Source organism: Solanum pennellii, chromosome 10, assembly GCF_001406875.1.
Source record: "Solanum pennellii chromosome 10, SPENNV200".
In the NCBI taxonomy this organism is placed as follows: Eukaryota; Viridiplantae; Streptophyta; class Magnoliopsida; order Solanales; family Solanaceae; genus Solanum; species Solanum pennellii.
In genome coordinates, this window is record NC_028646.1 from 68,439,324 (window position 1) to 68,464,152 (window position 24,829).

The 24,829-nt window shown below is 33.8% G+C and overlaps 1 protein-coding gene, 1 long non-coding RNA gene and 1 pseudogene across 2 annotated transcripts; 2 read left to right on the forward strand and 1 right to left on the reverse strand.

Moving 5' to 3' along the window:
- The window catches only part of LOC107001554, a 17,638-nt pseudogene extending 9,128 nt beyond the window's left edge, over positions 1-8,510 (forward strand).
- Positions 8,511-11,652: 3,142 nt separating this feature from the next.
- LOC114074424 (zinc finger protein ZAT9-like) lies at positions 11,653-14,005 on the reverse strand. The gene is made up of 2 exons (XM_027912345.1): positions 13,055-14,005; positions 11,653-12,132 (listed from the first exon to the last, which is right to left on the reverse strand). The coding sequence occupies exons 1-2, from the start codon at positions 14,003-14,005 to the stop codon at positions 11,653-11,655; spliced, it is 1,431 nt and encodes a 476-aa protein (XP_027768146.1).
- A 10,178-nt stretch (positions 14,006-24,183) lies between these two features.
- LOC114074328 lies at positions 24,184-24,782 on the forward strand. The gene is made up of 3 exons (XR_003574690.1): positions 24,184-24,201; positions 24,289-24,397; positions 24,522-24,782. It is a non-coding gene; the product is annotated as an uncharacterized LOC114074328 (long non-coding RNA).
- Positions 24,783-24,829: the final 47 nt, after the last annotated feature.

A 24,829-nucleotide genomic window follows, 5' to 3' on the forward strand; every position in this document is an offset into this window, starting at 1 on the left:
GGGGGGGGGGGGGTGTTCCGGCGATGGTGGTGGGGTCCGGGATCGAGGTGAAAAAATAAAATTTTGAAATTGAAAATATTTGTTAGAAATTGATGTGTTTTTTCAAAAAAAAAATGTAATTTGAATTTGGAAGATAGTTTTGGAAAATGTTTTTCTTAACTTTTGAAAGAAGTCATTTTCCTTAATTTTGAGGAAATGAGTTGATTTGGAAAACATTTTCCAAAACTTTTGTTCCAACCAAACATGAGGAAATTGGAAAATATTTTCCAGAAAATGTTTTTCGTCATACCAAACACACCCATTATATTTACAAATTCTGTCAATCTTTCAAAAATTATTTCTCATATATTGCGATTATTATAGATAAGACGTGTTGTGAGAGTTCTTTAACAATGTGAATTTCGTATCTTACATGATATCTCTATTTGAGTAGCCTTTATGTATTAACTTTTGTTTCTTGTCGATTACTACTTCCACCTTCATTTTGTCCCTTTATGACAAAAGGTTATACAATAAATAAAGGAAAAATCGTCAAAAATACTCTTAAGCTACGTGAAAGGAATAAAAATGTCTTTCGTTTATAGTTTGACTCAAAAATATCTTTATCGTCAATACTTTGGCTAAAAAATTTCCTTAAACTATGCGAAAAGAACAAAAATGTCCTTCGTTTATAGTTTGATCCAAAAATTCTCTTGTTATCAATATTTTGGTCTAAAATTGTCATTATTGTTATTTAATAGGTCAAAAACCTCATTTTTCAAATAAATGTATTGTTATTTTCTTTTGACACATTTTTTTCAATTAATGTTTTTAAAAATATTAGTTAATGTTTATCTTACTTTAATTCAGAAAAAATAAAAAATGAAAATATTTTTTATTGTTATGTAAATTATAGATATACTATGATCTTATATATATGACATATATTATCTATCGAAAGTGTACATGAAATTATTCTATTTTAATTGATAAAATGAGATAAAGTAGAAGAAAAATATTTCCTACACTTTTATTTGTTAAGTAATTTCAAAAGAAAGTAAATAAGAATAGTATTACTTAATAATATTTTAATTAGGAGGAAGATTGTCTTTTTTTTAAAAAAAAAATACATTTATTCAGAAAAAGGACATTTTTTAGCCATTTTGTATACTAAATTATTGACCATTTTCCCTTTAATAAAATTTAAGATTTCAAAATATATAAATTGTTGGGCTTTGTGCCCCGTGCAATGCAAGGGCCTCCCTTCTAGTATATATATATATATATATATATATATATATATATATATATATATATACCCTAAATTATATTTNATTTGACAACTCTTAAGCAAAAGTCTTTGAGAGGGTGAATTTCAATTTCATAAGAGAAATTTCAATTTTTAGTTGATTGTTTTCCTCAAAATCACGCACAAGACATATTTTAGGCAAAAAATAAGTCTAAGATACTTGTCTTCTTTTTCTATACAATAAACTGAATATAATGGACTTATCAGATTTGAAAAACTCAAGTTTAAAATTCACGGATTGTCCGAATTATGTTTGTTTTCACAATCAGGTCATTCATATATACTTAGGCTTAATCTCGCTAACTAGGTCCAGTTTTACTTCATTTGGTACACCTCCCCATTTTCACCAATAATATGCTCAGCTATCGTGATATTCTCTACTTCTTTCCCTTCTGTCTATTTATCACCTTCTGATGCACACAACTCTAAGAGCTATGGCCACAGAGAGACCAAAATAAATTTTTCTTTTTTGAAAAATAAATAGAGTCTTTTGGCAATCGAGATTGTCCTCACAATCAATATCCAAATTTAAAGGGCAAAATTTGTTAATCTATGTTGAATAGAGACGGATGAGACAATGTATAAGTTATTACTACAAGTGTTTTACTTGAATGGGACATTCTCTTACTTATTAAGTGTCACGATCCGATAGAATCCCTAAAAGTTAGGAGGAACCCTCGTTTCGTGTCTGGGCGTACTTGACCTTTTGGGGTCTTGTAAAGACCTTCAACTAGCATTCATTACATATGACATGAAAAGTAGACCGGAGTAAAAACTTTTCACGAATAAATTAATAAAAAAGAAATCTTTCATAAATACTTAACATATCTTATCGTCACAAGCCAAACTTAAGACACGACATATAATATCTTAGGGACACGACCCTTTACATTGAAATCAAATACATATTAAGTCTTAATAATAAAGCTAGAAAACAATAGACTATGTCCTCGGATATATGAGGACTTACCAATTCTTGAGAGAGTGAATTTCCCAAGCTTCGCCTTCGAATCTTCCAAAAAGTCTTCAACCTATACTTATAAGGTACAGAAAAGTATGGGGTTAGTACAAATAATGTACTTAGTATGACATATGCAAAAACATGTGAAAAGGGACATTTTAGTAAAATAACTTTTCATGCAATTTAAGTAAAATATTCAAGAATATAGAAGCAAAACATCATAAGAACCATCACTTAACACCTAGATAAGAGATTCCATAATTTAAAACCAAAAGGGACCATTTACAGTAACTTTCAAAGCTTTACAGTAAACTCCAACCAATATTACAGTGAACAAATTTGAACTTTAACAATGAATCATTTAAGGCACTCACAATGAATTATCCTATCCTAAATGAGTGAACTTCCACGACCAAGCGAAAGAGAAAGTGAACTCATTTTCCGTAAGAGTTTCCTTACCTCGGGATTATCCTAAGACAAACTAAGGTAAGACATGAAGGAAGTATGCATATGCCTCCTTCAATACACACCAAAGCAACCCTCAAGACTACTCCTTTCGGCTTACTCAATTCGGGAGAAACAAGCCCCTCAATCAATGGCAAGACATTAAAAGACACCCAACAAACCACAAAAATCTTCCCTTTCGGAATGACTACTTAGTGCAATGAGTAGATAACATCCCATACCACCACCTACCCTAAGTAGTACATTCTTTTAGAAGGTTTGACACCAAGTCTTCCCTTTCGGAAGGTCCTACCTAGTGCAATGAGTAGATAGCGTCCCATACCACCCCCTCCCCTAAGTAGTACGTTCTTTTAGAAGACTTAGTTCAATCAATTCTTTTGTGGAGGGTTAGCTTAACCGACATGGACCATGATAGTTAGGCATGGAATCCCGACATTAACCCCTATCGGACACTTGCGTAGAGTAAGGTCATTCTTTTTAGCTTTTACATGGCTTTTCCAATGGCTACACCTATGCGGGCGCATAGTTAAGGGATAAGGAGATTTCTACTAAGTAATCATTCTCTACTCACGAGGAGTACTCATCTCAAGAGGTACATTGGAATAAAACATCTCAACTCACCAAGTGTAATCACCCCTTCTTCATATCCTCTCGGTGCTAGACATAACCCCCACAGATTCTAAACACTTTAAACTATAGGTTAAGGATTGCTAGTGAACACCAAATCTCAACTCACAAAGGGCATTCATCCTCCGACCTATCTTTGAAAGCTCTTAGGATGTAACGAGGTTGCTACTAAATACTTCGTCTCAACTCACGAAGAGTGTCCACCTCAAAACTCCTCTATTTACTAAATTTAACTTCATGCATTCATTTAAATGTGTGTGAGTACTTGTGAGCACATCTTGCATATAAATATCATTTAATTAACATTAGCTTCTATACATGCTTTAGTCCTACATTCATCAATTTACACACTTTACATGCTTCACAAGTCATATACTTTACCTAGGCATAATCTAAACCAAACATGCGATTCAACTTCACAAAACACAAGACAAGACTTATCTTCAATATCACTTCATTTCATATACGAGGCCTTCAAAGCCATACTCACAAAACATAGTAAGTAATATCAAGTTCATCAAATAAACACCGCCACCAAGAATGTGGACTATACCACTCAAGAGCAATTTACAATAAGAACTATGCAATATGAAAAATTCACCATTTAACAAAGCCATTATCGATTATAATCAATTTCTCAATATTTCATCATAATAAGTCCCTTAGGGCAGTAGCTAAACCAACATGGAAACATAAGAAAACCAAAGTTCATACCTTACCCAAACATGCTCATTTAACCCATTTCTTAAGCTAAAAGTTTGAAATATGCATATACATGAGTTCTTAGGTTTTTAACATTTAAATAATCAATTCATACAAGAATAAACGCATTTAAACTATTAGACTACTTTTAAAAGAAGACCCAAACTTAAAATCAAGGTAGAAGGAATTTGAGTTTGAAAACCCTTTTTGAAATCCTTTGGAAATGGCTCCTTGAATGGAAGAGGGTTCAAGGATGGATACCATACCTCAAAGAGAAGGAAACCCACTAATTTTGGTGAAGATACACGTCCAAACCATCCCTCCTTGCCTTCCTTGAGTCTTAGCTTCAATGGTGACTTTGGGAGAGTTTTCTTTAGAGAGGGAGTTTGAGTATTTGAAGTGAGGGGTCTTGTCTAGGTCTAGGGTTTAAAACAAACTTAATATATCTTAAAAACACTAAAAGCATTGACCTAGGGTTATAAAAGACTTGGGGTGAATTTACATAAAACACCCCAAGTTGGCAGCAACTTTTCACAGCTTTTCGAAGTGGCCAATCGACGACCCAAGCTACTGGGTGTCGATGATTCGACGGCCCGTGCTGCTGGGCATCGATGGAACGAGGCTGGTTCAAGGGAGGGCTGGAACTTTCACCAACTATGAACGACGGCCCCAGTCGACGGGGCGTCGATGGGCCCACGCCAAGTAGACTGGTCCGTCGTTTGGGCAGTGTTCTTGGTAGTCTTGTCCGATTCTTGGGCCCTTCATCTAGGGCCCCTTGCGGTTCCTAGGTGGGCGCGTGACCGGATGTTAAACCCCTTAACTAAGTCGTTTAGGTATTAGTAACACCTCACATACATATATTTAGTAATACTTGTACAATACAGAAGCATGTCTCTTTGTATCGAACCAAACCACGGAAGAACACTCCACCAAAGCTTACATACATATATTTAGTAATACTTGTACAACATGTACAACACAAGGGGCATTATAAAAAAAATATAGCAACTTCATCGAAGCTCACATACGTATATTTAGTAATACTTGTACAATACAGGGGCATGTATCTTTGTATCGAACCAAACCACGGAAGAACACGGATATTTGCATAATAACAAGGGTGAACGAGTAGATCCCTTTTTTAAAATAATAAGGGTAAAGGATTTTAAAATAACAAGGTTGAAGGAGCAGACAGAGTGCTAGGTTTAATTTAGTTCCTTTCTCGCATACATCTATCACTGCTTCATCAATTGATTTTTCAGCCAGCATTAGCTTCTCCAAGCTACTGCTATTTCATTAGTGACAATAGTGATTTTTCGTCACAACACAAACATTTTCTTCAATATGATGCAAAATGGTGAAATGTTCCTTCTATTTACAAAATAATAAAAAATGTTGTTTGAAAAATACATGATACATTTTATACATATATCATATCAACGGAATGTTCCACTAGTTATAGCAAATAGTTGAAGTAGAGATGCCATGATATTTCACTAATATAGCAAATCTAAGAAATATAAAATGTATAGTGATCGATCAGTCAAACTGGACTCTATAAAGTGGTGAATTCATCTATGAAATGGCCATTCATCATTGACCTATATTACATTCAAATTGCTCAATCCATACTAATATTATATCATGCTATTTTGCATTCGCATTACTTTCAAATGAATATGAAACACATTCTTTAGGATTTGTGAGACTGTGAAGTTTGTTGGTGTTCACCTTGCTTTGAACATGATTCGAAACTCCTATTTCCCAAATTCGTTCTTCTCCCAAAATCCTCGGTGTTAGTTGCAGGCACAATACAAAACATCTAAAATCCTCAATGTTAGCCCCGAGGATCATTCAACACTCCCTCCTCTTTATATGAAGTCGTGGTTGTTTGAGTATACTTGAAGGGAGGTTAGTGTTTGCTGCATTGGTTCTTTTTTCTTTCCCTCCTAAGGATTTGAGGTGATTTATTTATCGCCATAAATTTTTGTTTACTCCACTAATTTGTTCTTTTCTTAATCAATGCTTTTTCCTGTTTTATATTTTTAGAAGATATTTTTTATAAATTTAAGCATAGCTATTTTTATGAGGATTTCTCCACCTCCCTTTTGTTTTAAATTAGGTGATTGCCTTATGTTTTACTGAGTTTATTCAAAAATTTCTCTTTTGTAAATAGACTTCATTTCTTATCACATTTGAAAAGTATTGTTATTTCATCTAAAAAACCTATAGCTGAGCAATCTCAAATGGTCTTATTGGAAGGAGCTTTCCAATTAGCTTTACCTACTCTTCCCGAAGTATTGACTGATAATAAACTACACGTTATAATTAGAATATACAGAAATCAGAATACATTATTTTACCTATTCAGAAAGAGAACTCCAAATATTTGTAGGACATATATTGTAGAGACAAAAGGTGAAGATTTATATAAAAGAATTTTACAGGGTGATTAAGACGTGGCAAATCAGATGATGCGATGCTATAAGATGTAGATTCTGGAATCTGGAAGAGTAGTGGAGAAAGTCACATGATGTTGGTGAGCGATTGTCAAGATTTGCTAGAGGCATTTGAGGAAGCTGTTACTCGTGGAGGAAATGGAAGCGGCAATTATTTTATTTTAATCTAATGAGAGATTTCATAAATCCACATATTACAAAGCATAATACTTGTTCATAATGAGGAGAAAGGGACAGTTGTGAACAAATGCTTCATTACTTCAGTAGCCTTTAAACCTTTCAATGATACCTTTATCTCTGGTGAAATTTTTTTGAAATGAAACTTTGTTGCGACTGTTGATCAAGGACAGCTAGGTTATAAGTCGCAATCGATTCTATGATTGAATAGCAGAAGTGCTACTTAGTAGTAGAAATTCAGAGAGACAGACAGGGGACTCTTTCATACTTGTAGTTCATGTAAATTAAAAAGTTGCTTACAAATTTGAGACACCATATGGTCATGATCTGAATAGGAATTATTTGATGGATTTACAACATGTATAATAATTTCTAAGCGGACAGCATATAGATTTGAATTTCGTCAAAGCATGAAGGTCAAGTATTTTCAAATTTTTAGTAGTGTGTCAAAAATAGCAATTAAATGATCAACGATTAATCAAGTGAAGTCAACAAACTTTCAGAATAAGCATCACAACAAAAACCTGAAATGTTGTTGTCAAAGAAAAATGACGTAGGAAGCAGACCTATGTGTCTTCCCATAAGAAGCGGCAGCTATCTTCCAGCCATCTTGATCAAGTGATTCCATCGGAACCATCCAAAGAGCCAAAACAGTCCCAGTAGTAGTTGCAAATGTCAAAATAAAGAAGAAAGAAACTGATTAGGAAATGGAAAAAAATAAAGCTTTTGATGCGAGAAACTACATGTAACAATCCAACCCCTCGGATTAAGTATTAGCACTCCATTGCTTGATTTGAAACTTCCAGTACGTTTATACAATGTTTTGGGATATGTTGGGAAGGTCGATTTGGGATTCGAGGGGTTCAGGGTGTGAAATATGATAAAGTTGATTTTTGCATTATCATATAGATTATTCTAGTATATTTTCTAGAATAGTCTAGTGTAGAATCTAGAATAGTTATCTTCAAGAAATATCTAGATATTCTAGAGTAGAAGATAAAGATCACTAAAATTTTCTTTGTAGAAGTATCTAGAAGAATTTCTAAAACCATCCATGAACAAGTATAAATATGGGGGTCTTGTACATTTGTAATCAACTCAAATCAAATAGTCTTCTTCTATACCAAAGTTCTTCTATCCAATATACTCTCTCCCTTCTTGCTTCCTCTTCATTAGTTGAATCTTTCGATCTTAGTTAACAATCTTGGGCTAGCAGAAGGCTTCCCAAATTATACTTTTCTTCTGTTATTCACTACATGGTATCAGAGACATAGTCATAGATTGGCTAGTGGGTTTTATTTCAAGATCGGATTGGTGTAGATTCAACTAGTTTGTCTATATGAATTTTAGAGGCCATGTTAATGGATTGGGGATGGAGTTGTTGAATCAGTCAAATTACAAAGTATGAAAAACATGTATGAAATCATACATTGTAGGAGAGGATTTGTGGGATATTGTTAACGGGAATGACACAAGTCCTCCTGCTGACGGACCGAAAAATAACAGTGTATACAAGAAGTGGAAGCAGGTTAATGCGAAGGAGGATTTCATTCTAAAGAGGACAATCTCCTCCGATTTATTTGATAACATTGTAAAGTATAAATCAGCTCACAAGATATGGAGGACCCTCGATCACTTGTTCAACAAAAAGATTGAAGCTCGGCTGCAGATATTGGAATTACTAGCCAAGCAGTTGGCTAGTTTATTTGTCAAAGGAGAAGAAAATGCTCTGGTATCCAACAAGAGGAACTTTAAAGGAAAAACAAGAAATATGCTACACTCTCGATCCTCAGGTGGATCACTCTCACCTAGAGAGAAGGAAGTCTTCTAACTATTATGGTAAGAAGCCTCTCAGATGTTATCGTTGTGGAGAAATAGGGCATATAAAAAGATATTATTGAGCCAAGGATAGCAATATGGCTCAAAAAGTCGTTGAAGAAGAAGAAGACTGGGAAAATTGTTTAGTAGCTGAGGCTCGAGCAATAGATGCTATGGTTTCCATCAACCTTGAAGAAAACCTGATCGAGGATTCAGAACATAATACAGTCGATTACATGGAGAAGCAAGACAATGATGTCATCGATATAAAGCAACGAAATCTTGAAGATGTTCATACTGGGGATATAGTAGCTTTTATCAAATAAATCAAGGAAATAGATTCTGAACAAATGTCTGGAGCTATGTATGTTGATGGTGACCTTTATGGAGAAAGTACTGAGGAAGATGTATGGGAAGTTGAAGTCTCTGATCAATCGTCAGCCATATCAAGGTTAGTCATTGGCTTAGATCAAATATTAGAAGCAAATGGAGAAAATGTTGATCAAATAGATGGAGTAGCCGACCTTGAAGGCCAAATTTCAGGCGAAGCGATAGATGATATAACTTTCGAAACTTCTAAACATGATAAACAAGTAATTGAAGAGCACGAAAGGAAATTTGATGGTGTATCCTACTATGGTGTTGAGGCTTCACAAGAAATAGATGACAATATCATCCTGACTCAGATGAAGGGGCTAATACTAATGAAATATCTCAATATTATGGAGTTGCATCGGAAGAAACATGTTCCAAAATTTTGAGCATCGGAGTTCCAAACTTGTCCATCATAGATGTCTCTCCAGATAGTACAAATATAGGGAAGTTAAGAAAAAGGGGGAGTCTAGGAACTCAGCGACGAGATAATTCACATGGCTCCTTCGATGATAAAAAATATTTATCATTTGAAGAAGGAAAAGGAGTACGGAAGAAAATGTTGAGATTTTCGCTAAGACATGGCTCAATCTTCGTTTGAGTTCTTCCACAACAAGTGTGGGGTAGTTTCCAAAAGTCACTTTAAGGGGGAGTGTGAAAAATGATAAAGTTGATTTTTGGAATATCATAGATTATTCTAGTATAGTTTCTAGAATAGTCTAGTGTTGAATCTAGAATAGTTATCTTCAAAAAATATCTAGATATTATAGGGTAGAAGATAAAGATCACTAGAATTTTCTTTATAGAAGTATCTAGAAGAATTTCTAGAACCATCCATGAACAAGTATAAATATGGGTTGTCTTGTACATTTGTAATCAACCCAAATCAAATAGTCTTCTTCTATACCAAAGTTCTTCTATCCAAAATACTTTTTCTCCCTTCTATCTTCCTCTTCCTAAGTTGAATCTTCCGATCTTAGGTAACAATCTTGGGCTAGCAGAAGGCTTCCTGAATTATACTTTTCTTTTGCTATTCTATACAGGGGGTGTTTCGGCACACTTTTAATAGATTTTGCTAGTGCAGATTTTCTACTGATACAGCATGCATCGTGATCCTAGGTAGTATAGATTTAGCTAGTCCTAGAATCTTGGAACAAATTTAGATAGTATAGATTTAGCTAGGGTAGATTTTGGTCTAGCCTTTTCCCCTCCTGTCAATGAAGGTCTAAGCTTTTGGTCAATCAATCCAATCTGATTTACAAGGCTTATGGATTAGTCTAGCGCTCCGGTTAGAGATATTTCCGATAAACAACAAATAATTCTATTACTTGAAAGGGAATAAAATTTCAACATTCTCTTTTCAATGGGTTTACGGTGTGAAGTATCATGCTCCTATTTATAAATTTTCTTGACGAACATCAAGTTGTTTTGAATAATTGCAAGTAAAATATGACTTGCTCTATTGGTTTTTATGTAGGACTCTTTTGATATCTTGTTTAGTGTAGCTTTTGTTGACCGTCTTTACACTTATGCACTTGTTTTGTTCTTAACAACTATGTTGTTCGGATTCTTCAAAAAATATCAAGAGTTTGTGTCGGATTTGCTAAAAATAGTATATTTTTGGAGATTCTATCATGGGTATAACATCGAAATTTAACAAGATAGGTAGAATGAAAAATTATGTTAAAAATACGAGCCATGTGACATAACTTTTGAACGAGGGAAGTTTTGCAAATTGTGTAAGATTTTTGAGAAAATTAACAAGATAGGTAGAATGAAGAGTGTGTCAAATTTATATGACCTATAAAGTGTAATGAAGTCGATATAATTTGTGAACAATGCAAAATTTAAAAGACTTAATACAAGGAACTAAAAACGGGAAGAAAATCAACTAATTAAAGGAAATTACATGTAATTAACTTTGAAACTTATATCAATAAGAAATAAACTTCTACTATAGGAAAAGTAAACATCCTAAAGATATAATATAGAACCATATAATAAAATTCCAAAATAAATACATATGAACAATTAAAAATATATATATAGATAAAAGAGGTTTTTTTTTTCACTCGATGTTCGGTACCTGCATTAGAATTCGACTAAATCCGAATTCGCATCGAAATGTCCCACATTAGGGGGGTAAAGCGCTCCCTGACAAGCAATTAGTATCGTCAAGCCGTAAAACTTATAGACAATAACAAAAATAGGTAGAATAAGGATCGTACTAAAATCATACGACCTACGTAACTTGCAATCAAGTGTACGTAAATGTGGTAAGACTTGTGAATAATTTAACATATAATAAAATTGTGATTATGTAAATATGACAAGACTTCAGAACAGAAAAATAGTATAGAAGAATGAAAGATTAGATCGAAATCGATATTTTATCAATCCAACAAAATTTCTAACCAATTTAACAATATAACAACCTTAAATTATCCAATTCAAAAACATGTTTTTTTTTAAAAAAATATATACAAAGCCAAATAAGTAAAGTCATTGTAATAAATAAGTTTTAACAGACTTAACATGTATATAAGGAACTTAAAAAAAAAAGAAAATCAAAACAAAATCAACTACTATGATTAAAGGATATTACATATAACATATATCAATGAGAAATAAACTCCTACTACCTAAGGAAAAGTAAACATCCTAATGAAAAGATCCAATAAAACCATATAATAAAATTCCCAAATATAAAACCTAATTTAATCCTACTTTTGGATTATTATTATTATTATTATTATTATTATTATTATTATTATTATTATCTATTACAATAATGTATCATCATCTAAATGAGGCAATTCATTAAGATCAAAATCAAGAACTTTACTTGCATTTTGACTTGATGATTCTTCTTGATTATTTGTCAAATGGCTCCTTTGATGACCTCCAAGTGCTTGTCCAGTAGGAAAAATCTTGTCACAAAATTTGCACTTATGAACATTATTATTATTAGATCCATATTGATCATTAATAATAATGTTGCCATAATTATTGATTTCTTGATTTCCCAATTGACCATGAGCTTGAGTATTATTATTATTCTCTTCATGATTTCTACCCTTAATTTCATTGATCGTGTTCTCAATACTAATATTGAACTTGTTATGACTCGATCTGTGTCCACCTAGTGCTTGATGAGTCGCAAACATCTTTCCACACACATTACATTTGTATTTGACCTCCACTGATTTCTTGAGAACCGGGCTAGGGACCAAATCCTGGCCCGGTTCCAATTTGACTAGCTCCTTCTCCCTCTTCCTCTTCTTGGTTTCTTCGCGATTCTTTTCTTTAGTATCATCAACAACAACCCCCCCTTTTCTTATATTTATCCTTCAAATCGCGAAAAGCAGCTTCTTTAGGAGCACTACCAACTGCATTGCTACTACCCATCATGACCTCTGACCTATTATTGTTGTTGTTGTTATTGTTCACGTCTCCATTGACTAAATTTATAAGCTGTTGAACCGCGTCATGTAGCTCCTTATCATCATCCATTATAGTACTACTTACACTCCTCTTTAGAGGGGATCTACCTCGTCTATCCTTCGCACCCCAATCCTTCAAAGGAGGTAGTTCAACCACATTAAAATGAACTCCTCCTCCTCCTCCATCTTCTTCTTCTTCATCTCGAAGACTAGCAAAACGATCCTCAAAACCCTCATTCACATCCTCAAAACTAGCTTCATCAAAACCCTTACTTTTTGATATTTTTTTACTAGGGGGTTTCATACCTCTCCGTTCTCTATCAGGATGACATCTCATATGTCCAATTAAAGATTTCTTAGATGGAAAATTCTTATGACAAATTTCACAACTTTCAACCACATCTCCCATCTCTTCTTCTTCTTCGAGAAAAACTTCTTCGTCGTCGTCATCATAATCATCAATTCTTGATCTTTTTATCAAAGATTTTTTCTTCTTCAAANCTTGATTTCCCAATTGACCATGATCTTGAGTATTATTATTATTCTATTCATGATTTCTACCCTTAATTTCATTGATCGTGTTCTCAATACTAATCTTGAACTTGTTATGACTCGATCTGTGTCCACCTAGTGCTTGATGAGTCGCAAACATCTTTCCACACATATTACATTTGTATTTGACCTCCACTGATTTCTTGAGAACCGGGCTAGGGACCAAATCCTGGCCCGGTTCCAATTTGACTAGCTCCTTCTCCCTCTTCCTCTTCTTGGTTTCTTCGCGATTCTTTTCTTTAGTATCATCAACAACAACCCCCTTTTTCTTAGATTTATCCTTCAAATCGCGAAAAGCAGCTTCTTTAGGAGCACTACCAACTGAATTGCTACTATTCATCATGACCTCTGACCTATTATTGTTGTTGTTGTTATTGTTCACGTCTCCATTGACTAAATTTATAAGCTGTTGAACCGCGTCATGTAGCTCCTTATCATCATCCATTATAGTACTACTTACACTCCTCTTTAGAGGGGATCTACCTCGTCTATCCTTCGCACCCCAATCCTTCAAAGGAGGTAGTTCAACCACATTAAAATGAACTCCTCCTCCTCCTCCTCCTCCATCTTCTTGTTCTTCATCTCGAAGACTAGCAAAACGATCCTCAAAACACTCATTCACATCCTCAAAACTAGCTTCATCAAAACCCTTACTTTTCGATATTTTCTTACTAGGGGGTTTCATACCTCTCCATTCTCTATCAGGATGACATCTCATATGTCCAAATAAAGATTTCTTAGATGAAAAATTCTTATGACAAATTTCACAACTTACAACCACATCTCCCATCTCTTCTTCTTCTTCGAGAACAACTTCTTCGTCGTCATCATCATAATCATCAATTCTTGATCTTTTTATCAAAGATTTTTTCTTCTTCAAAGATTCTTCTAATCTTTGATTTGCTTGAACATGTGCACTACTCATATGTCCACCTAAAGCTTTTCCTGAGCTAAACTCTTTTCCACACTCACAACATGTATGATCTTTCTTTTGCTTCATCAACAACATGTTCTTTTCTTCATCTCCGTGACTTTTATCTTTATCTTTCTTGAGCTTAAGATTTATCTTCACCTTAAAATTACTTGAAGATAAACCTTTTTCATAAGATCCATTATTTTCTTGATCATCTTCAGCTTCCATTTTTGTGGAGTTGAGAAATCAAGAAAACAAGAGCTAAAATCAAGAAAAGGAGAGAAAAGCAATGAAACCCTAAAAGAAAAAGGGAAGACAAAATGGTTAGTAAAAGAGTAAGGGAGTATAAGAGACATAAAAGAAATGGTAAGTGAGTAGGATTATAGAATTAAAAAAAAATTAAAAAAATTAAATTAAATATTTGAGTAATATGGAAAGAAAAAGTAAATTTCATTTATAGAAAATTCACATCCCAAAATTCAAGCTCGGAATGTTAGCTTCTTTGTAAGACGTATAAATGAAAAAGAAGAATATAGATTATATCCTTTAACACAAAACCTTTTTATTTGGTTTCCTACTAGGTGCTCGGTATCAGTAATAGGACGCTCGACTAATTCAAATTTACACTATCTAGGTTTCTTTATAGAGATTAAACAGGATTAACCATTCATTATCGAGATTCATTTTCATATTTAAGGCTCGAACTCGAGAGTAAGTGGCGAAATAAAAATCTCGAGATTTTATATATATGTATATATATATACATATATACATATATATATATATATATATATATATATATATATGTGTGTGTGTGTGTGTGTGTGTGTGTGTGTGTGTGTGTGAATAATATTTCTTAATTTTTATACTTCGTAGAATTTTCTATATAAATAATATAATTTTTCGATAAAATATGTACTAGGTAACACAATATATTCTTGTTTGATAACTTATGCATAATTTTAAAAGAAAATTATGCTATTAGGTCGGATAAATGACAACTACAAATTAATCACCATGAATAAAAATAAAAAAATTAAAAAAACTACTGATTTAAAATATAAAATTCTATATTATAGTAGTGTATATAAGTTAGATATTTAAAGTATAATTCCTAAGAGTCCAAATTATGCAGGATTTGTGCCAACAAGAATATGTATCCTCTCTGTATAATTATCCCACAAAAGGACAAACATCGTAAATTTCTGGAAAATAATAATTTTTTGTTTATTTTTTCCTCATTTAAAATCAATGCAAATAATTAAGTGTAGCAGTAAAGATTAAGATTGCAATAAGGAAAGAAAGTAGACAATCAAGTAACCTTACAAACCTAAAGCAAGCAAGAATAAGATTGAGAAAAATAGTATAAAGAAAGAACGAGGAAAGAAATAAACTATGTAGAGAGACCAAATAATGCCAAGTGCTGAAAAGGTTTACCCGTAGAAGGAAGAAGGGGGACAACACATAACACCTTCAAAAATGAATTAGGTGAAACTAGGGCCTAATGTGTGTGATATGAAGTCTTGAAGTCATAAGATGATTTAAAATGATGTTTGAGGAAATTTCTCAAGATTTTGGTGAAGTTAGAAGTCAAACATCAAGGGACGACCAAGACGTTCGACGACTAGTCACCTATGTGTCTTATGTGTTTTCATGTTCTTATAAGTAAGTAATGAGTTTATGAGGTCCTTAAATGATTGGTAATAGTGTTTAGAGTCATAATGTTGAGTTTGGTAAGGTTTGGAGGTCAAACGTCCAAGAACGTTCGGTGACGTTCGAAAGATAGCCTTTAGACGTCTTTGTTATTTTGGATGTGTTATATCATGTTGCGTGGCTTATTTGATGTTGTACTTGTTTGGAGATATTCCTAATACCTATACGTACGTGTTTAGAGTTTTAACGTCCGGTTACGACTTCACCTAGGACCCACAAGGGGCCTTAGAAGGAGGACCCCAGGTTGGAGCTCAACATTGCCAGACAGTGGCAAGCGACTGCCTGGAACGATGGTCAATCGACCAGACAACTGCCCATTGATGGGTGGCGTTGATGGATCCATGTAGTCTGAAGGTTGAGGATCTGTAGAAGCAACCAACTAACCCCATCGACGGTGGTCTCACCTACGGACCGTGGATGCTAGGGCGTCAATGGTGCTGAAAAATCTTCCAGCTTTCTTTTAGGACTTGGGGGGTTTTGAAAAAATTCACCCCAAGTCTTATAAAATTGGAGGACGGTTATTTTAGGTGTTTATGATTATTTTAAGAGTATATAAGTCATAAAAATCTCATTTAAACCCTAGCACCTAGATCAAAACTCATTCTCTCCAAAAGTTTCTTCAAAAACCTCCAAGAGAGCTCAAGGTGAAGATAGAGCTTGAAGATGGATCTTCAATGGAGTTTCTTCTTCAATTATAATTGGATTCTTCTAAGAAGGTATAGTAGTTCTTCATCTAAGGCTTTTTATCACCTTAGAGTCAATTTTAAAGATGATTTGCAAAGATTGCGAAAAGATGAAAAAGTTCAATTTCTACTCTAAGTCTTGGGTTCTTGCATGAAACGTTTTGTAACCTTAGGATATGATATTACTGATGTATAATTTATTTTTCCAATGAAATTCTCCATGAACCCTTGAACTTCTCAAATCTCTCAATTTGACTAAAATATGGGTTATGTGATCATGCTTTGATATTATTGAATTCATGTGTAGATTGTTATGGACTCTTGATTTATGTATAGATTATGATTGTATGGTTTATAGGCTGTTTCAATTTGATCAACTGAGTATTGAATATTCTTAGATCCATTGAATATTAAGCTTATTGAATTGATATTGACTTAATGCTTATGAATTCTAGTGTAGTTTTCTATGGGTTATTGAATGATATAAGAATTGTATTCAATTGATGTCTAATTGATCTTAGATTGATTAATCTATATTGAATTGACCTAGATTCATTGAGTATTATAGTTTATGTATTGAATTGATGTTCATGACCATGGGTAAGGGTCTTATGGTATTGAGTTGGATGATTTAGCTTTGGATTGAAGTGGTGAGATTGAATGGGTGGTATGCTGCCCTAAATCTATTAATATTATGCATAGCTTTTTTGTTATAATAACGATTGGTATGGTCCACTTATGGTGGCGGTGCTATGTGAATGATATGACCTTGTCATTGTTACTTTATGTATTGTGATGATCATGACCTTGTAAGCACTACTTGAAGTATTAAGATGATTTGTGTAGTTGATTTATGTGAAGTATGAGCATATTAATCTACATGTGATCAATGTGAAAGTATGTGTTCTTCTATTGATATTAGGTGATCATGTTAGACTATGACTATGTCTTTGTATGTGTAGTGTTAGAGTTGATGCATGATTGTTCCTACTTGACTATATGAGTCAATGATGGTTATATTGATAATGTTATAGTAATGTATAGGATGACATAAAGATGATAAGGGTCATTCCTAAGTGCTTCAAAGAATGATATGCTATATGAAAGAAAGTAAAGTATGTTGTGTCTTGTTTTGGTAAACTTGTGTCCCTTACTTGATACATGTATGAAGATATATGAATATGATATGTCTTGACTAGGTAAGCTTATTGCACCCTTCTAATGTATGAATGAATGATATGTGAGACCTTAAATGATGTTAAGAAGGTCATGTACGTGGAACCTTAAACCTAGTGATAAGGTTATGAACATTGAAGTCGAAATTAGTAATGGTATCCTTCATGTAATGAATGATGGACTTAAGTTTGATTGGATGGAACGACATCATATTATCCTTAGGAAATTCATTATGAGTTATCTATGTCGCCATTGTAAGGTAGCCCTAGAGGATCTCTTTAGTTGGGTAAATGTAATTGGGTTATGAACTTGATATAGAATCCCTTTATTTGAACCTTTAACGTAAATGAATCTATGAGAACAAAGGCTAGCACCGAGTGAATATGTTACGGGAAGTAGCTCTACTTGAGAAGGAAACTAGAGTACAATATAGCTCTGCTTGAGAATGAGTCTAGAGTGCATAAAAGCCCTTCATATTCCTTAACCATGTGTCTACATGGGATGTGTCCTAATTCTATCCTTGGAAAGTAAAACACCCTCATCGGAGTAGGTTAGAACTCCGGATTCCATGTTTAGCTATCATGGTCTATGTCGGTTATTGCCTAGTCTCGTCATATGGGAAACCTACTAGCATTAGAGAAGTTCTATGAAGTTTATGTGGTGGTATGGGACACTATCTAGACATTGCATAATAGGCTTTAATAATGCTAGTTAGAGTCCCTAGGTCTTGTCCAAGACCATACTTGAATGTCCTTAGGTGATGAATGAGTCTTAAATGAAGTAAGGAATGTAATGACTTAAGTTCAGAAAGTATATTAAATGAATAAGTACTTATGTTGAGTAGTTAAGGGTTTTCTAGTTAAGGTGTGAAGGGGTTATAGGAATGGTCACTTCGTATTTTACCTAGATAAGTCTTAAGAATGACTTTAGTTAGGGAAGTTGGTTGATTATGTAAACATGATCAAAACTAAGGTAGTCTTAAGGATTACTTAGGTAATCTTGAAGATGTCAATCATGGATATTATCTTCTTGATTTACTTGAGTAAGTCTTTCGATAACCTTTGGAAGGGAGAATGTCATGTTATATGTATGTTGTTGTATTAAGTGAGATCGATTCTATCTTAGATACTCTATAGGATCTCTTAAGTGTGTGTGTAAGGGATTGTATGGGCGGTCGCTTCACAACTCACTCAAGCGAGACTTAGAATCACTTTAGGTAGGATAATTTCATGTTCATATGTTGGTGCATTGCAAGTGTGTATATCTCATTATAAGTGGTCTTAAGGATCATTTAGGTGTGCCTAGTGAGGGTGTATGGGCGGTCTCTCTTTATCTTACTTAAGTGAGTCTTAGGATAGCTTTTAGTGAGAGGATTGCATGCTAGGAAGTGCTCTATGTGAAGTTGATAGGCTTCACTGTAACAGTGAAGGAGTTTACTGTAACAATGACTTTTCTTACTGTAAAGTTGTTCTAAAAATGTGATAAATTTCTTAAATGATTTCTTATGTGTTTCTAAGGTGTTGATTGTTGTTATTATGCTTATAGTATGATGTTTTAATCAAAAATTCATGAAAAGCATGTTATTTATTGAATGTCCCTTTTTCATGGTTTTTGCATGCTTCCATACTTAATGCATCTAATGTGCTAACCCCTTTCTTTCCCTTTTTGACTGAAGTCTAGGGAATTGGAAGTCTTAATATGCCATGGAGGATGGATAAGTTTCTAAGGGTTGAAGATGAAGTATTGGTGAGTCCTCATCGATTCAAGGACAATATCCCCATTTCCTTTATGTATTAGTCTTTATTTTATGGCTTGTATGGGCTTAGTCCCAAGTGTTGTATACTCCAAAGTTTAGATGGTTCAATGAGATGTTGTAAAGGTTTAATGTTTAAAATGAAAGTCTTCCGCTTGCGTAATGATTATGGAAAGAGTTCTTCGTGTGTGAAGAAAGTTTTCAATTCTTACTCATTTTACAATGTTTTATTATGCAATGAATGATACGAGTGGCTTTAATGAGACTTCTTGAAGTCTCATTTGCCATGTGGCGACTCAAGGATGCTCTAACTTCTAGAGTGTACTTGCGGGTCGTTAAATCGCAGTAGAGGAAGCCACTTAAGCTTTTATTTTTTAATGAATCAAGGGCATAAATGGAAAAAATAAAGGAAATATATGAATGTTCGCTTGTGGTGGCGCCATGTCAATGGGTTGGTTGTGGGTTTTCTTTTATATATATATATACACACACACACACACACACACACTCTTTACTTTACTAGGAGTTTCTCTAACTAACAACTATATACTCTTTACTAGGAGTTTCTCTAACTGTTTACCATCAATATGAGCCTCATGATGATACGTCTTACTCATATTTCCAAAGTCGTTCTATACCTTGTCGGAGTATAGAACGCAACTGTATTGATGGATTCACTAAAAATCATGTTACATGAATGAAATAAGTAGCATACCTGTAAACTCAAAGGGCTAGTTACTGTAACATCCCGTATTAAAAACAGATAAAAATCAGCTTTTAAGAAATCGGCAGATGCAATTGACGATCACTATCGACGGACCGTAGTCTAATCTACGACCCAACTGTGCATCCGTTGTTTGCCACTGAAACTCTCACAAAAAGTCAGACCAGAAAATGGATTAAGTGTCGATTACGGACAGATCTATGGTCCTTAAGTCAGACTACGGTCTGTGGTCTATGTTAGTGGATTGAGACTCAAGTTACCCAACCTCTGACATGAACTAAGAATGACCAGCACGAACCGTCGTTCAATCAACGGTCCGTAGGTCTGAGCGTAGGTGAAAGTGAGAAGTCAGTTAGGGGGGAAATGATGTTGGGTCAACTTAAAATTGTCATAATTTTTAGCACAAAATGAATCAGGTGCCATATGACCTATGAAATGATATATAATTGAATTATCTTTCCGTAGACACCTATTTTGCTAAAATCTAACCTCTGAGTAAAAAGTTATGCCCTTTTTAGTGAAGGCTTGTCGAGCATACCCAAACGACGGACCGTCAGTCCAGGTCGTCGTTTGGTCCGACAGCAAAATTTCCAGGGGTCTTTTGGTCTTTTCCTAGTTCATTTAACCCCTAAGATACGTCGTTTAAGTCCTAAATCATCAGATTTTAGTCAGCTTAAGCCTAGAAACATAATAATAACTTACATAATTCAAAATCAAAAATAAAAACTTAGAAAATTAGAAGCAAGAAAGGAGAAAAAGGTCAAGAACCCTAGTTCAAGAACGCAACAAGGTTCCATCAGTTCCAGCCCCGAAATCTAAATATTTCTCCGTGGATTTCATCACCAGGTATGTGGGATTTCCCCAGTGAATCCCTTTAACCCATTAGATCCCTTGTTTTCAGTCAGTTCTTGATTCTCTTATCATGATTAAACTTAGGGTTTCTAGAATTACAGTAGATCATCACGACTTAGTTAGATATATGTTCCAAATTAGATTGTAAAGTTATTATTCAGTTTATCACATTAATTTCAGAACCCTAGCTATGTATTTCTTTAGTTCTTGAATTACACATGCTAGGTCAGATATTTCAATTACTTCAGATATACATGCCTCAGTTATTAATGCATAATTATCAGATAAATTATTTCATTCTCAGTTTGCATGTTCAGTTTTGAGATATCCAGTATTTACAAAAATTCAGTCATAATTTCTTAATATTTAATTAATTGGGAGTAGCATAATATCGAGTTGGACTAGGGTTCAGCGTACCCAAATAGTACCAGAACTACTACCCAAGTAGGTTGTAAGTCCCCTACGTGGGCATCAACTTAGTGATCACGCCACCATGGCTTTATACCTCTTACAAGGTATATTGGGTCCTCACGATAGGGCGTATATATCAGACTCCACACTTAACTCATGTGGTTTTATTATCGGTTATTAGTAGCCCTCACAGTTCAGTCAGACTCTATTGTATTGACCATATTTACAGTTCGGTTAGTATTTAGTCTCAACATGTTATAAATTTGGTCATTGCATCCAGTTAGCTCAGAATTCAGTATATCATGTTCATAACATTATACTTGCTTTTGTACTTGTTCAATTTTTCTTTATTTCAGCTTTACTCTATCCTACATGCTAAATATCTTTCAAGTATTGACGCTACGTGCGTTTCATCTTCTCGTGATGTAGGTTCAGGGTTTTAGCATTCATATCACACTTAGATCAATTTCTAATCTCCAGTTCAGCAGAATCAGTGGTGAGTCTTCATTCTCCGAGGACAAGAGTCATGAGTTCATTTAAGTCTTTTAGTCATTTTGTTTCAGTTTTTGCTAGACTTAGTTGGGCTTGTCTCAGCATTTTTAGTCAGTCAGAGTCTATTTTCAGACATAGTTAGTTTCAGCTTAGTATTGAGTTAATAACTTCTTTGCATTAAAATCATCAGTTTTTCATATATCTCAGTTTTAGCATATGTGTATTATCCATCTTTTCATCTTTATTATGATTTAGCTTTCGCATTAGTTTATTATCTTTAGTATGCTCATGATCATGCCAGTAGGGTTAGCTTTGGATCACTTGTGGTCCTTGATCCCGTGTCCGCATATCGGGGGTAGCTCGGGGCGTGACAGTTACCTGGAAATAATTTCCAACATATACTTCATAAAAAATATTATCTCGATCAAAGAAAAAAATTCCGAATCTTACAGTTTACTGGCAATAACAATATATTTTTCCAAATAAGTAGAAAAATAAAAAAATATATGTATTGTAAGTGCTAACTGTGTCAAAGCATTTGGCTCTCTGCATAAATGCTGACAATAGGGAAGACAACAATGCATGACACTGGTAAAAAAAAAAGTGCTCATAAATGCAGGAAGCAGAAATGAGCTGAAGGATACATAACAATCTGGTTCATATAATTTTTTTTATTTAAACACCTCTATTGAAACTTTAACTGATGATCATAATCGAGTCATAAAATAAAGAGACCATAGTAAATGTTGGATGATTTACAAAAACCAACTATATGTAATATAATTATAGCATAGACAATCTATCAACAACACCTCTATTGTACAAAATCAAGATCCTTCAAAAATCAAGAAGCACGCCTTTGGCCCTCAAGCGGTTGAACATTAATTGCAACTTCAGGAAAAATGAGTAATTGGTGATAAACACATAGTTTTTTTGTTTGTTCTACAATTAATACTAATTTAATGTATCTTAATATGCAAGGGATAACATTCTTATTATAATCATGTTAGTTATGTTGATATCACTGTAGGTTCAAGCTAGACATTTATAAAAAGAGGAAAATGTTTTTACTTTACAAATAAAAAGGAGCATTTTATGAGTTAACATCTAGAGAATATAGTTTTCTTGGAGGAAATCATTCGCTAAATATTCTTTAAGAGTTGTTATACATATCAAAAAGATAAAAGGAAAAAATATACATGTATAATTGAATGATAATATATTCATATGAATAGAGAAGAGAATTATGTGGTCTAGCTGTAATGAAGGAATGAAATATGTAAAAAGATATAATGCATATATCACAAAAACTACCAAAAAGAAAAGTAGAACAATTATCCCTTGTAAATTGGGATAAACTGGAGAGTACATAATTTATTGTACATTTACCGAGTTTGAATTAGAGTTGTAGTTCAACACTACCTATAAAAGATCAATAGGATCAAAAGAAATGCAAATATCTATGTCGGTACTTTTTGTGTTGTGCCATTAGGCTCTACGTTCTAACTTATTAAAACAGAAAGGAACAAAAAATATTTTAGAAAAATTACTATGAGGAAGATCAGTTAGAGTTAACATTTCAAATTTATTGACTTAATTTTAATCATCTCAGAATAGTAAATATGATGTGGGAGCTTGCTTGAAAAGAAAGTGTAACAACGTAATTTACTAATTCAAATAACATGCAGGGTGTGCACTAAAATATATCCATTTCAAGACAACATACATGAACCCTACTATGAACGTGAGAAGAAAACCTCAAAATCACATGTTACCTATTCAATCATCGAATAGCTATTGTGCAGACTACCATAATGTATCCTTCATTTAGTACTCTAAATGGTGTTTAAATGGTGTTTTTATGCTAACTTTTGCCGGCAATTAACCTTAAGCCACTAAAAAAAGTAACCCAATAACAATTATTAGTATAGTTTAAAAGACCAAAAACCCTCTTCAATCAAATTTTAAATTTATTCTCGAATTCCGAAGTACTCCATCTATCTTTCTCCATTTTATCTGAAGCAGTGGATTGAATTGAAGCTCCCTTCCATGGCTACGATGGATTTGATTGAAGTACGAATCAATTTTTGTTTCTTCCTGCTCGATTTTAAGCGCACAACAAGATGTAATCTCTCTTTCTCTTTCTTTCCGCTTGATTTCTCTTTCTCGATCTCTCAGTCTCTCATTTCTGCCGGTAAGCGCACAACAAGATAAACTTGAGTTTGATTTCATTAGCTTCGTATAGCTTTGAGGAAAACATAACTGGAAAAAATTGAGTATATTTAGCAGATTCTGTTTCTTCTATATTTAGCTTGAGAAAACGATGTGTTAATGTGTTATCGTAAAGTAACTTTTGATAATATTGTAATGATCCGTGGAAACCTCCCTCCTTTTCCACTATACTGAAAATCTCTCACTTTTTTGCATCTTTGTACTTCCCATTACAGTATAATAAAACTAATTTTCTTCTTCTGCAGGGCAGAGCGATGGAAGCTGGAGAAATCAACTAGAGTTTGCTTAGAATTGGTCGTTTTATAAATGTTTTAGTTGAACACTACGGTTCAATCCAGTCCTATGTTTATTATAGAGTGCTTTTAGTTCTTGCAGCATTTCAGAATAGGTATTGTTCTAGTGTTACTTCCAGAGCTCTATAACATATTCTATTCCGTCAAATCAGTTCGAGTGCTGATGGGAAGCAGTTGTGCAGTCTTTATGACCTGGCTAATATGGTGCCAACATTAGCAAAATTCTATCATGAAGCCACTGAATCTTATGAACAAGCTTGCACACGCCATATCAATGTGATTATATTCTATGTAAGCTTCCCTATATCTTGCTTCTTTATTTTGTAATGGTTTCTTTGTTGCTTTTATTGTTACTAGTCCTTCGTAAGGTCCAAGTCTTTCTGATGATATACCTTAAAACCTGTACTTCCGACAGCAATTTGAGCAACTTTTTCAGTTTGTTCGAAGAATCGAGGATTGGATGTACACAATCCCGCCTGAAGAGGTTAGGTTATATATTTTTTTTTTCATCTAAGCTTCTCCTCAGTTACAGCATTTATTGTCGGCTCTCCTCTTAAGGATATCTTAATTTTCCTTGTATGAGGACAATATTGCTTGTTAATTAGTTTCCTGCTTTGTTATTAAGTTGATGCAAATTTGAACCACTACATGACATTAAATTACCAATACTGGAATAAAGTTGTAATCTCTTTTGCAGATGGAACTTTAGGTTTGCATTACCGA

Bases quoted from the DNA above. Each gene is read 5' to 3' on its own strand.
- LOC114074424 (XM_027912345.1), bottom strand. From the start codon at position 14,005: ATGGAAGCTGAAGATGATCAAGAAAATAATGGATCTTATGAAAAAGGT. The intron at 12,133-13,054 runs GTCAAATTGGAA...AAGAGGGAGAAG, and splicing joins GGAAGAGGGAGAAGGAGCTA to GAGCTAGTCAAATTGGAACC.